The 13,521-nt window shown below is 33.3% G+C and overlaps 2 protein-coding genes across 2 annotated transcripts; both read left to right on the top strand.

The window, feature by feature from the left end:
• Positions 1-274: 274 nt before the first annotated feature.
• Positions 275-2,418, top strand: LOC101258501 (protein JINGUBANG). The gene is made up of 2 exons (XM_004230793.5): positions 275-1,501; positions 1,591-2,418. The coding sequence occupies exons 1-2, from the start codon at positions 506-508 to the stop codon at positions 1,990-1,992; spliced, it is 1,398 nt and encodes a 465-aa protein (XP_004230841.2). The 5' UTR covers positions 275-505; the 3' UTR covers positions 1,993-2,418.
• A 3,782-nt stretch (positions 2,419-6,200) lies between these two features.
• On the top strand, positions 6,201-11,167 carry LOC101258203 (extra-large guanine nucleotide-binding protein 1-like). Its single transcript, XM_004230792.5, has 9 exons — positions 6,201-6,626; positions 6,727-8,002; positions 8,101-8,238; positions 8,322-8,426; positions 8,512-8,697; positions 9,090-9,264; positions 9,724-9,977; positions 10,083-10,246; positions 10,336-11,167. The coding sequence occupies exons 2-9, from the start codon at positions 6,908-6,910 to the stop codon at positions 10,928-10,930; spliced, it is 2,712 nt and encodes a 903-aa protein (XP_004230840.2). The 5' UTR covers positions 6,201-6,626; positions 6,727-6,907; the 3' UTR covers positions 10,931-11,167.
• Positions 11,168-13,521: the final 2,354 nt, after the last annotated feature.

The following is a 13,521-nucleotide window of genomic DNA, read 5'->3' as shown; positions in this document are numbered from 1 at the left end:
TTGTTCAGTTTTACCCAAGTTTAAGTACATATTTGTGACTCCCAAAATTGAAAGTTATATTTGTCAGCTGACGTGAAGTTAAGAATCATATTTATATATTATATCGCAAAAGATTCATCTAAATTACATTATATATAAAAACTAAATTTACGTATACGCGTTATATTTTGAATCCTCTATGCTTCTTCGCTTGTTTAAATTTTTTAGTGAAAATCTCGACTCCGCCTATTTTTTTTTCCCTTCTTCTTAAACCTCACGTATCATACTCCCACGCGTCTCTCTACCATTCCCCCTACTAACCCCCACCCCACAACCAACCCCCATCTCTCATTGCTTATATATCTCTCACCTTCTCCTTCCATTATTTCCATATACAATCTTCTTCTCATTCTTCCATTACTCAATTCACAAACCTCTACATCTATTACAAACCAAATTCACTCCAAAAAATCAACAATCATAATTTGTACATATTATCATTCAATTCATCTTTGTTAAAAAAAAAATGACGAGAAAAAATAATAGTATGGGAGCGATGTTGCTACAGAAAGAAAGCTTTCGAAGAACAAAATTCGGTACCCTTTTGTACTCCGATCCAATCAGTGACCACGAAGAAAGCAGTAACAATTCCGCTCGCAGCAGCAATGCTTCTTCTGCACCCAGTCCACCTAGAACGTCGTCGTTTAACGGCACAAACACTACTGCTAACAATTCCCCAAATTACTTCATGTCTCCATGGAACCAATCTGGTTCGCCTTATGTAAAATCTCCATGGATTCACCAACCATTACTCGATTCCTCCGAAGAATCAGAATCCAGCGACTTCAAAAATGGTCTAATCGGATCTCTTGTTAGAGAAGAAGGTCATATATATTCATTAGCCGCATCTGGAGATTTGCTGTATACCGGATCAGACAGCAAAAACATTCGAGTATGGAAGAACTTGAAGGAATATTCCGGGTTCAAATGTCAAAGCGGATTAGTAAAAGCCATTGTTGTATACGGAGACAAAATATTCACCGGTCATCAAGATGGTAAAATTCGTGTATGGAAATTTTTAGGGAAAAAAAGAAAAGCATATAAACGTGTTGGTAGTTTACCTACCGTTAGAGATTATTTAAAGAGTTCAATTAATCCTAAAGCATATGTTGAAGTAAGACGAAATCGGAATGTTCCTTGGATTAAACATTTTGATGCGGTTTCTTGTATGAGTTTGGATAAAGAGAGAGGATTGCTTTATTCTGGATCTTGGGATAAAACACTAAAAGTTTGGAGATTATCAGATTCGAAATGTATTGAATCAATTAATGCTCATCAAGATGCAATTAATTCAGTGGTCGTTGGATTCGACGGGTTGGTTTTCACTGGATCAGCTGATGGAACAGTTAAAGCTTGGAGAAGGGAATTAGTTGGGAATAACGCAAAGCATGTTCTTGTGGAAACACTGTTGAAACAGGACAATGCTGTGACATCACTGGCCGTAAACGCTGCAGCAGCGACGGTAAGAGCACACTTTTATTTATTTAGTTAATTAAAAAGTTTTATGTTATTAAACAGAACACACGTCTAATTATTTTATGTGTGAAACAGGTGTATGCCGGATCCTCCAATGGACTAGCGAATTTCTGGGAGAGGCAAAAGCATTTTTTGGAGTACGGAGGTGCGCTGAGAGGTCATAAATTAGCTGTGCTGTGCGTGGCGGTTGCTGGTAGTTTGGTATTGAGTGGATCAGCTGATAAATCTATATGCGTGTGGAGAAGGGAAGAAGGTGGTATCCACAGCTGCTTAACGGTGTTAACAGGACACAACGGCCCCGTTAAGTGTTTGACCGTTGAAGAAGATTCAAATGGCAGCGACAATGACAGCGAAGATGAAGCTCCGGTGGAGAAGAGAAGTGACAAATATTGGAGAGTGTATAGCGGGAGTTTGGACAATTCCGTGAAGGTTTGGAGACTATCGGAGAACAGCTTTAGTGGTTTCGAGGAAATATAAAAAAAAATTAATACAATTTGAAAGGCAAATTCAGAATTAAAAATTTAATTAGCCCGCGGAGGAAGTGGTGGGAACGAGCTGCCGAGTAGGAAGTTGAGTTATTGGTGGTGACACATAAAAACAGTTTTCCGTTTCACACGAAGAAAAAACTGTTTTTTTGTGCCGTTAAAAAAACTGTAGGTGGGGGACCAATGAGCATAAATCTTCATTACTAAGGAACGTTAATATTGAAGCAGAGAGGAACTAACATTATTCTAAATACATTTTGGTTAATATTAACGTTTTGTTTTTCTCGTTTCCCATATTTTGGTTGTAAGTTGTCTTGTATAAGTTGTATATTCTAAGTAATTATGTGTTTGAAAGTTCTCAATCATCCAATGGAACATTTTGTTTATTAATGAATAAATTTTTACTTCTTGCATATAATTTTTTTTGTTATCTATTATGTTCAATATTTGGTAAATTATTTCGAATTCGTAAGAATTTTGCGGGATAGAATGTTAAAAGTATTTTGCTAAATTAGAGATGATTCTACTTTTAAGGTTTTGCCGCTACATGTTAATGTGTAAAGCAAAGCCAAGAAAAAGAGTCTTTTTTGTTAGGTTCAAAATCTTTCCAAAAGATATGATAAGCAAACATCAGTAAATGTTTGTCGCCATTCTCTTAGGAATTCTCTAACGTTTGCGCATATTTCATTGAACATCTTAGTATTAAATCAGACATGATGTTACTTGTGACGAACATGTTTTTTTAATTCGTTAATGTATAGTATAAGTTAAACTCTAAAATATATAGGTATGGTTTGTTTCTAATTCCTGCATTTACAAGTCTAATCGATGGAGAACCACCTAGAGTTGGGTGAGCCTATAAATTAAAGATGCGGCACACACAAAAAGCAAAAGAATTGCTCAATATTTGAAAAGAATAAGTTGAAAGTCGTACTTTCTGGTTCTTTAGAGTAATTTATAGTTCAATATGGCCTAACATAATACTAATCAATATTAAAAAAATAGTTGGGTCATGATAAGAAATACTTAGAAAATGTGACAAATATTTTACAAGGAATAGTTCAAAGCAAAAGAAGAAAGGAGGAATGAGATATTGTCAACTATAAGCTTTAATTAATTAGCCGGTGAAAAGGGCCGGTGGGCATCATTAAGATGTTTGAAGAAAATGATCACTTTTACCTTGTTCATACTGAATTTATTTGGTGTGAATTAAGAAATTATATTAGTAAATTTTAAATTCGATAGATAATTTGTTTTAAAATAATTAAATTACTAGTATAAAAACAACTCTAATAATAGTTCGTTGTATGATTGGTTGGCTGGCCGATGAATTCCCATTGCATAATGGCCCCAAAGCTAACTTTAATGGCAGAAAAGTCGCAATGTACACCTAACATAGAGAATCAAGTACGCAACAAAATTATTTAATACATACAAATTGAAATTATTTATCTTGTTTATGAATTATTGTTAATTCTCTCTCCCTTTCCTATTTAGTATTAGATATTATCCCACATCTTATGTTAAAGTTTACACCAATTTTGATTATATCGTTTAAATTCTTCATATGTTATCAGGGTCATAATTTAGATTTTATACTGTAAGATTTATGTAAGTTATACTACAAATATTGATTGGAAAGTGAGGACCCTCTTAGGCTTGGGCTTCAATTTCATGTCTTTCACAAGCCCTCTATTTCGGATCCTTTTAGTCTTGGGCCTACTGTCCTTTTTGTATTGGGCTTTGTTTGAGATTCCTTTTGGTTGGCCTTCAATTATGCTAGGCTAATTTCCTTGTTTAATATCAAACTCGATCATTTGAACGGATAAGTGTAGACAAATAGTAATCAAATTGATACTTGAATGACGAAATTATAATTGAAGCAATGAAAATAAGATAGTTAGGAACACTAGACTAGAGAAGTAGGAGATGATATACTTGAACATAGCACAAAGATGAGAGGATAACAGACTTTGCAAGTTACGTTGTTAACCCGTTGTTATTTTTAACTAGTACGTCTGAATCCTAATTTAACCGTTTTAAAGGCTTTCTAGCCCTATGGTTTCTTGTTGGCCCAATATCTATTTGTGTGGCATTCTTGTTGACATCCATATTGAGTTGGGATCAATCCATGGCTAAAGTTTTTAAGTAATTTGTTTTAATTGTCTTAAATTAAAAAAAATTAAATAGATTTTGCTGTACTTGACCCAAGTCGAGCTAAATTAAAGTTTGGCTAAATTAATCCATAAAATCATAATTCGTTCAAATAATTCAAGTCTGATCGATTATTGACTCGTTTATTTATTAACTCAATTCATTTCAATTGAATATCTAACTCAAATTGCTCAATGATAAATCTTGTAAAGATATTTTTAAAAAGACTTTTTTTTTTGAAAAAAAAAAATTGATATGTTATCTATAATCATAAGAAAAAAATTAGCTTTATTAGGTACTAAAAATTAAAAAAAAAAATTAACAAATAAAATTACTAAAAAATTTAGTAAGAAATGGCCAAATCAAATTTTTATCCACAATTTAGTTCATTTCATCCGAATAACTTTTAAACGAATTAATAACTGCTTTATTTATTAATACAACTCAACTAAATCAATCCATCCACTCATTTAACACCTCTAATCTGTAAATCCAATGTAACCTTTGAGGATCTTTGTTGTTGATTTGGTATTTGTCATTTACAGCTAGAGAGAGAGGTTGAGAAAAGGTTAATTAGTGTGTCTAATAAAATGACACGAAAAATACGACAATTCGTTTACTTGACCCAATTTGTTTTTGATGGACATTGTTATGTACTTTTTTTTTCTCCCGTTGGTGTGAAGTTTAATGAAGCAAGTTATTTTTTTTTTAAGAAAAAAATATTTATGATTTAAGACGAGGCAAATATTTCCGTAGCTATATATATTTTATTAAAAATAATTGTATTAAGTTAAGTTATTTAATAGAATATGAAAATATGTCATATTTTTTTTTTAAACATCTTGGATTAAAAAAAATTCTACACATCAAAATTATTCGTACACTAGCTGTGGTTTTGGTGGAATTTACTTCAATTTTTTTTATGTTAACTCGATTGAATTAGAATTAGCTTGTATATGATCAGAGTGTTAATCAATCAAGCTGAACTTTTATCTATAGAAGATGAAAGTAATAAAAATGAAAATACCGCAATGTATGTGTAAGCATACCCATATGTCTTAGCAAGCGTGTTAGAATGGAGAGTGAAGATTAAACATGACATAATACACCTGCAACTTACCGAAGACATGATCCTAAATGTAATGATATGTATTTGAAGATTAGGATAGATATTGAATAGGTAGTTGAGCATCGACTAGTTATTATTACTCTCCTACAACTTATTTCATGTTTTTTTTAATTACTTTCTACTTAAATTATCACATTATTATTCTTTTCTTCATTATTTTCAGCATGACTTCTTTATTACGACATTTCTTTTTCATATCTTCTTTTTTATGCGATTACCTGGACAACTATCCTTCGGATACTAGATGAGTATCATGTTGTTATTTGACCTCGAAGGAACTTAGGATTAACTCAAGAAAAATAAAGAAAAAGACTCAAGACTTGTGGTTCCTAATTAATCGCCGGGTCAACAACGTGATTGCTGTTTGATTAACATTCAAACAACAATAAACTGAACAACTTTACTAATAAAAGAAAAAAAATGATAAATATACCCTTGAACTATCGTAAATGACATACACGTGTCACAATTTTATTTATTGATCCGACTTTTATCAACAAATAAGATTGCACCACGTGTCCCTATTTAGTGTTCCATTAGAGCGAATGACATATATGCTTTAGTTTTTTTGACGATTGGGACACCAATGTGTCAAAAGTATGACGGAGGGTATCTGCATATTATTTACGATTGTTCGAAGGTATATTTATTCTTTTTCCCTTAATAAAACACACTTATCATTGAGATTAATTATTTTCAACTTTGATTAGTAAAAATATTAAGAAAGATGGACTTCACCTAATCAAGGATAACTCAGATCCCAATTTTCCAATTCTTGTTCACATGCAAACTGATTTGCTGATACTATGCAAACAGCAACAGCGCCAAAATTTGAAATCAATTGTCAGAAATACCCCTCACATTCCTACCCTCATTGTCCAAAAAAATTAAAAAATTAAAAAATTAAAAAATTCAATGTTTTGGACCAATTCAAAGTTCAAAAATGAGGCAACCATCCATCAGCCTCAGTAATAGTTGATCATTTTTTTATACATTATTTCTTGGAAATGTTTACTAAACGCGTTGATCAATAATAATAAAAAAAGAGTACAACTTTGATGAATTGAGAAGTTGAAATGGTCTACGCAAAAAGAATTGGAAGACTTCTTTTGTGGTCTCCAGTCTTGAAGTTCTACTGGTAAGAGTTATGACTGAAGTTTGAAGACCAGAAGAACACATTATATACTCCAGTCTTTGTTCTCTACCGCCCAAAACTGTAAAGAATCAAAAAAAAGTTCAAATTTTGGCGTTTGGGTATTATCAAGAATCAGGTTTTTAGGCTTGTAATCATCAGTTGACACAACTTTCAAGAACCCTTTTTGGATTCTTGGAAATTTTTACTGGTAAGGTTCAAGTTCAAGGCCAAATACTCCTTATATTGTAATCACTGTATTTTTTAGTTTCTATTTCTAAGCTTTTATTTATCCCTTTTCCCCAAAACAGGAAGGAGCAAAGGGGTTTACATTTTGGATTCTGGTTATATCAAGAAACAGGTTTTTTTCTGGGGTGTAAATCATCAGTTGATTACCCTTTTTTAGGTAGAAGCCTAGGAGTAAAGTAAGTTTCTATCTTTTAATCAAATTGTGGTTAATGGGGTTTTGAGATTAGGACTTAGTTAACAAGTATGGCTGCAATCTTGAAAAGTCTTTTCCCTGTTTCTTCCTCAAAAAAGGAGGATAATCATGAGGAGTTTGATGTAGAATACTCCTTTGCTGAGGAGTATTCTGGTCCTCCTGTTGGTTATGACATTCCTCAGGTGGTTCCGGTTGATGTACACCGGATTCCAACTGCCTCAGTAGTTGCTACTGCAGCTATGTTTAGTAGAAACTTGTCACTACCAGTTATTGAACCAATTGTCAAGAGTGATTCCAAATTAATCAAGAATCAGAAGTCAAAGGAGACGGATTTAGAATCAGAATATGTTGAGAATGATCATGCCTATAGACGATCAGATGGAATTGAAAGTTCTGGTACCTTAGGATTTTCTGACAGTCATGATAACTCCCGAGAACTGTCAGGAAGTTCGGATGTTGAGGACTTAGTAGATGAATGCAAGGAAGAAGTAAGATTTGTGAGTCATCCGAATTCTGTTGCCTTAGAATCTGAGGAATCAATTTTGAGCTCTCCAGATGTTGCCTTAGAAGTATTGTCTTGTGAAGAGGCGGAGGATTATGCTGATGAAATTGCTGGCAACCAAGGTTGCAGAAATGTTGTAACTTTCTGTGAAACTCAATCAAGTGATGTTTCTACCGACAGTGATGAAGAGGAGCCAGGAATGTTTCCTGAAAAACCAATAGTAAGCAGTGATTCCAAGAAGTGTTTCCGATGTCATAAAGGGAAACGATTCACTGAGAGAGAAGTATGCATAGCTTGTGGTGCAAAGTATTGTATCGATTGTGTGTTGAGAGCAATGGGGGCAATGCCGGAAGGAAGAAAGTGTATTACTTGCATTGGTTACCGTATTAATGAATCAAAGCGAAATTCTTTAGGCAAGTGTTCTGCAATGCTTAAGAGGCTGTTAAGTAAATGGCAAATTGATGAGATTATGGAATTGGAGAAGTTATGTCAAGCTAATCAGCTTCCACCCCATCTTGTGAGCGTGAATGGTAAACGTCTTTCCCTTAGAGAGTTGTTCGACTTGCAAAGCTGTGCATATCCACCAAAGAAGTTGAGACCAGGGAAGTACTGGTATGACAAGGTGTCTGGATTATGGGGAAAGGTAAGTGTTAATTAGATCCTACTTTCATTGTTTGGCATTGAAATTAATATTGTTGTTTGCCTGATATTTTTTTTTTTTGGTTTGGCTTAATAAAACAGGAGGGACATAAGCCCTGCCAGATAATTTCTCCCCAACTAGCTGTTGGTGATACAATTAAGAAAGATGCTAGCAAGGGAAACACAAATATTATGATAAACAATCGAGAAATTACTCAATTAGAGCTGTATATGTTGAAGGTTTGACTTCTGAACTACTTAAGCCTTCTGAAATTATGAATGCTTGCGGTTGGAGTTCTTAGCATGTTGTCAAATCATTTCAGCTGGCAGGAATAAACTGTGAAGGAAACGTTTGTTTTTGGCTCAGTGCTGACGGATCCTGCCAGGAAGAGGGCATGAACAATGTAGTTGGAAAAATATGGGACAAGGTTGGTTTTTGTTCATCCATTCATTTCTTTTGACCAGTTTACCTACTTTTTCTCACATTCTCTGATAATCGTGATCTTTTTACAGACTACACACAAGATGCTTTGCCATGCTTTGAGATTGCCTATTCCTCCTGTGTCTGCAAATTCTTCTGGTGAAGAAGTTGGAAGTGGATTGGAGGCAGGTGACCCTTGCAGCACAGTTAGCAAAAAACTAAATAAACTACTTCTTGCTGGTTGTGATCAATCGGGAACAAGTACTCTGTTCAAACAGGTACAGTATGGGTGGAACATTTCACTTAAAAGGAAGACATTTCTCTATGTTTCTTTGGGTTCTCCGTTGATAGCCAGCTTAACTAAATCTGTGTGGTTTATTCATCGGAATCACTTGTATAAGCTGGTTACTTACATAGTTATGCTAGATCGCAAATAGAATGCATGATGTGGTTACTAATGAAGTCAAAACTGCAACTGTTGGGTTGTTACCATCCTGGCTTATGCTAATAAGAACCCAAATAATCGATTTGATCACATAATTAATTAATAATATTCTGAATCAAGATGTATGTATTCTGATTAAGTGCATTTATATCACCTAAAATGTATAGAGGATGAGTGATTCTTGATAACATATGTTGCTAAGACAGACATTTATTTCTACTTCAGGCCAAAATTGCATATCACGTTCCTTTCTCAGAAGAAGAGCATCAGAACATTACATACACGATTCAAAGAAATTTGTATAGATATATTGCTATACTCCTCGAAGGACGTGAAAGATTTGAAGAGGAGTACCGTGTTGAAATGAGGAAAAAACGGCTTGATGAACCTGGCCCTTCAGGTATAGAATTTTATAGTTCTTCCTGACCTCCGTATGAACTGAGCTTTCTGTTACCTTTTGTCTCTACCTCTTTAGAAATGCAACGTCACGTGTTCCTCAGAACCCTCCTTTTGTCCGCTTAAGTCTGCATCGCCTTAAATATTAACTTTGAGCAATTGAGCAGTATAAAGACTGATATATAGAATCCTAAAGATGTAGATGTCAACGATCTAAAGACTGTTGATATGTGGATCTAGTGCTGTTATAGTTATGTTATTTACTAGTTTGAGTTCTTTCGCTTCTGAGATACAAATCATAAACATGATTTTCACAAGTATTGTATTTTTTTCACAGAGAGTACAAAGAGTTTTAAGTTTTCTCATGAAGTATACTGTAAAATTTTTGTTTCAAATCACTTGTATCTGTGAAATCATTTTATCCTATCAAGCATTAGTATCTGAGTATCATCTTTACTAACAGCGCTTCCAGACCTGATTGAAGAAGAGATTGAAGGAGAGAATGTCTATTCCATCAGCCCTAGACTGAAAAACTTTTCAGATTGGCTTCTTCAAGCTATGATGTTAGGAAATTTGGAGGTCATTTTTCCTGCTGCCACTCGAGAGTACTCAGCCGTAGTTGAGGAGTTATGGAAGCATAAAGCATTTCAGGCCACATATCAGCGGAGAAATGAGCTAGAAATGCTTCCTAGAGTGGCCAATTATTTCTTAGACCATGTAAGTTACTGTCTTATGCCTCATTCTCAGTTAGGGATTGATAGGACACTCACTTTTCTGTTCTTTGTTTCCATCTACAACTTACATGATTGTTTTCTTTCGTAGGCTGTTGAGATTTCTAAGGTAGACTACAACCCTTCTGATATGGATAAGTTATACGCTGAAGGAATTACTTCATCCAATGGTGTAGCATCCATGGAATTTTCGTTCCCTAATCCAACTCAGGATAGTTACATGGAGACAGTTGATCAACATTCGTCCTCAATGAAGTCAGCTCTCTCTCTCCCTCTCCAAGTTACAAGTTTCATAAGAGCACTTGCGAGCTCTCTTCCATCAACTCATCCTTTTTCTAATGTAGGTACCAACTAATAAGAGTACACGCGAGCTGCATAGGGAAAAACTGCAAGTGGTTGGAGATGTTTGAAGATGTTGACCTTGTCATCTTTTGTGTTTCCTTGACGGAGTACAGCGAATATCTAGAGGATTACAATGGATTTTGCACAAACAAGATGATGGAAAGCAAGAGGCTCTTTGAGAACATCGTCAGTCATCCAGCTTTTGCCCCAAAACACTGCCTCTTACTATTGAACAAGTTTGACATACTGGAGGAAATAATTGAAGAATTTCCCCTTTCTGAATGTGAGTGGTTTCAGGACTTCAATCCAGTGATCAGTCGTCATCCCAACAGCAAAACCAACAACAACAACCCCTCGTTGGCTCAACGTGCTTATCATTACGTAGCTGTGAAGTTTAAACGCCTATATAATTCCATCACAAAGCGAAAACTGTTTGTTTCACAGCTAACTGCTTTAGAGGCTGAAAGTGTTGATGGAGCTCTTAAATACACCAGGGAAATTCTTAAATGGGACGAAGAAAGGCGTAAAGTTATGCGCGATTGGACAACAGAAAGCCCTGAGGCTAGCACAACACTGGAGGCTAGCACAACTACATAGGAACTATCATTCTTTTGTTGAGTACACTTCTCCTTTTGGCTGTACATAGTTTACAACATAGCAGGAAGTCACTTTACTAAAAATGTTTAGTTTTGAGTCTTCTCTTCTGCATTTTGCAGATACAATCTTGTAATACATTCTTTTTAGCTTTTACTAATAGGCTCTCGTTTCGACTTTGAGGACTCATTTGGTTCAAGGTATAATGTATAATAAATCTGAGCGATATGATTGGAGGTATTAGGCAAGTCCTCAAGTTATTTATCCCACCATTTATATCCCATATAAATCCATGGTGAAATAACTTATCCTGGAATTATATATAACTAGTTCTCAATCAAACAACCCCTCATTGTTATAGTCATGATCGAGTCGCAGACAAAAAAATTTAATATATATAAGAAAAGAAAATCTTACATATACATATACAACAACATTTATACATACAACTAGTATAAAACAATGTAAGAAAAACTATAAATACTACAATTTGGGTACTTGATGGTATCAACAAGGTGCAAATCGATCCATTAGCAAAAACATAGTTGCTTCACACATTGTGTTATCATTTTTGCTCTCTGCCATTTCTGAAGCAGAAGAAAATTTCTGCCTTTTTTTGCTTTCTTCAACATTTTCCCCTGTTTTTTTCTTCTTCAACAACAAAAAATGACTTTTGGCTCTAACCTTTTCACTTATCTTTGTAATCTCACAAACACAAGCATCAACTACTGTTGCCATTTTTCTTTTCTTGAAAAAAAAAAAAAAGAGTTCCTCTCTTTTTCTCTTTCTTTCTTGCTTTTGTATTCTTGAAAATATTTAAAACTGAGATGTGAAATTGGAAAGTGAAAAAGGGCCTACTTATAAAGTATGAAATCAGTGGAATGGTCCTGCTGGTATTGAGTGGTTTTAGCATCTGCCCACCAGTTTGGTATATTATATTTTACTAGAATATTCTCAAATTTTATACCTTAGTTTGAGAGTATATGCAATAATTTTATGAATATTCATACTCAATTTGTAACTTGGCTTCAAGTCTAAATGAATTGCATGGCTCATTTCTAGGCAGGGCTTTAACTTGATTTAGGTCTCACCGCAATTCATCTTAGATAAATTTCTAGATATCGATTGAATAGTCGATTTTCTTAAACTAAAATCTACGGATCTGGAAGGTACATGAGCAACCAGTTCCAGTATTTTGTCATTAAAAAGAAACATTTGAATAATATTTTCATATAATATGTGAAAAAAATAAATAGAAGGGAAGATAATTACAAATGATAAAATAAAATAAAAAGAAAAAAAAGGAGGAAGAAAATGACTAGGTTGTCAGTTTGTTAGATTAGGACCACAAATGAAATTATACTTTTTTTCACTCTATTACGCAGAAAGTTGTGGAATAATTGACAAAATAGTGTTCCATAACGCTACGCCTCTTCAATTTACAATTTTTGCGATAGTAATACCTCATTATTATATACTACAAGCCATCTGATCCATTAAATTATTGAGAGGACACATGTAATCATTTTAAAGAGTTAATTGAGTGATCCCCTACAGGAGGATAGCTAAATAAATATCGTGATTGGTGGCGTTTTTATTCGATATACGATTTATCATTCACTCAAAAGAATTAATAATTGAAATTTATGAAAAAAATTGTACATATACTCTTTCTTTTTAATTATTTGTTTAATTTTTTTGATTGTTCCTAATTACTTGTCCGACAAATTAATAAAAGATAAAAAAAATCTATGATACTCTTAATTTTACTACTTTAAAAAATGTAAAACAATTTTAAAAATTTATAGATTTTAGTTCATTCACTTTATAATTAATAAAAATAAAATAACAAAATTTACTATATTAATTTTTTTTTAATATATATATCTATATCAATTTAAAAATGAATAAATAATTAAAAACATAAAAGTATATTCATTTTTAGCTACATGGAAAAAAGTAAATGTACACAAGATGAGTTCAACACAAGAACAAAGAAGATGGATAAAGAAGTCGTTGAATTAATCATCTCGTAATTAGTTATTTTATTGTATATATAAATTAATTCATCACATCACTATAATATAAATGATTTGATAAGTTATTTTTAACGTATCAATCAAATAATATATCAAAATTTTATTTCATGATAATTCATTATTGTTCCTCACGAAACAACCGCTAAGACTTCTAGAATATAATAAACTATTGAGGCGACTTTCTAGAGTTTGAGATTAAAAATAGGTTTAAGGTATGAAATCTCGATCGAATTCAATATAATGGAAGCATGAGTTTGATTTGATTGAATTGAATAATATTAAGATCTAAACAAGAAGCTAAATGATATATAAAAAAAAAAGAACAGAAATTCATATTTATACATACCATATACAAGAAAATTTACATTTATACATAGTACTAGGTAGGTGCAAAACGATCCATAAGCAAAAACAAAGTTGCTTCACACATTATGTTGTTATCATTTTTGCTCTCTCTCATCATTTCTAAAGAAGAAGAATTATTCTGAGTTTCTTCAACTTTTTCCCCTTTTTTTTCCTTCTTCAACAAGAAAAGGCTTTTGGCTTTAACCTTTT

Source organism: Solanum lycopersicum, chromosome 1 (genome assembly GCF_036512215.1).
Source record: "Solanum lycopersicum chromosome 1, SLM_r2.1".
NCBI lineage: Eukaryota > Viridiplantae > Streptophyta > Magnoliopsida > Solanales > Solanaceae > Solanum > Solanum lycopersicum.
The sequence above is the reverse complement of the archived record's forward strand: the minus strand, read 5'-3'. Positions and strand labels throughout refer to the sequence as shown.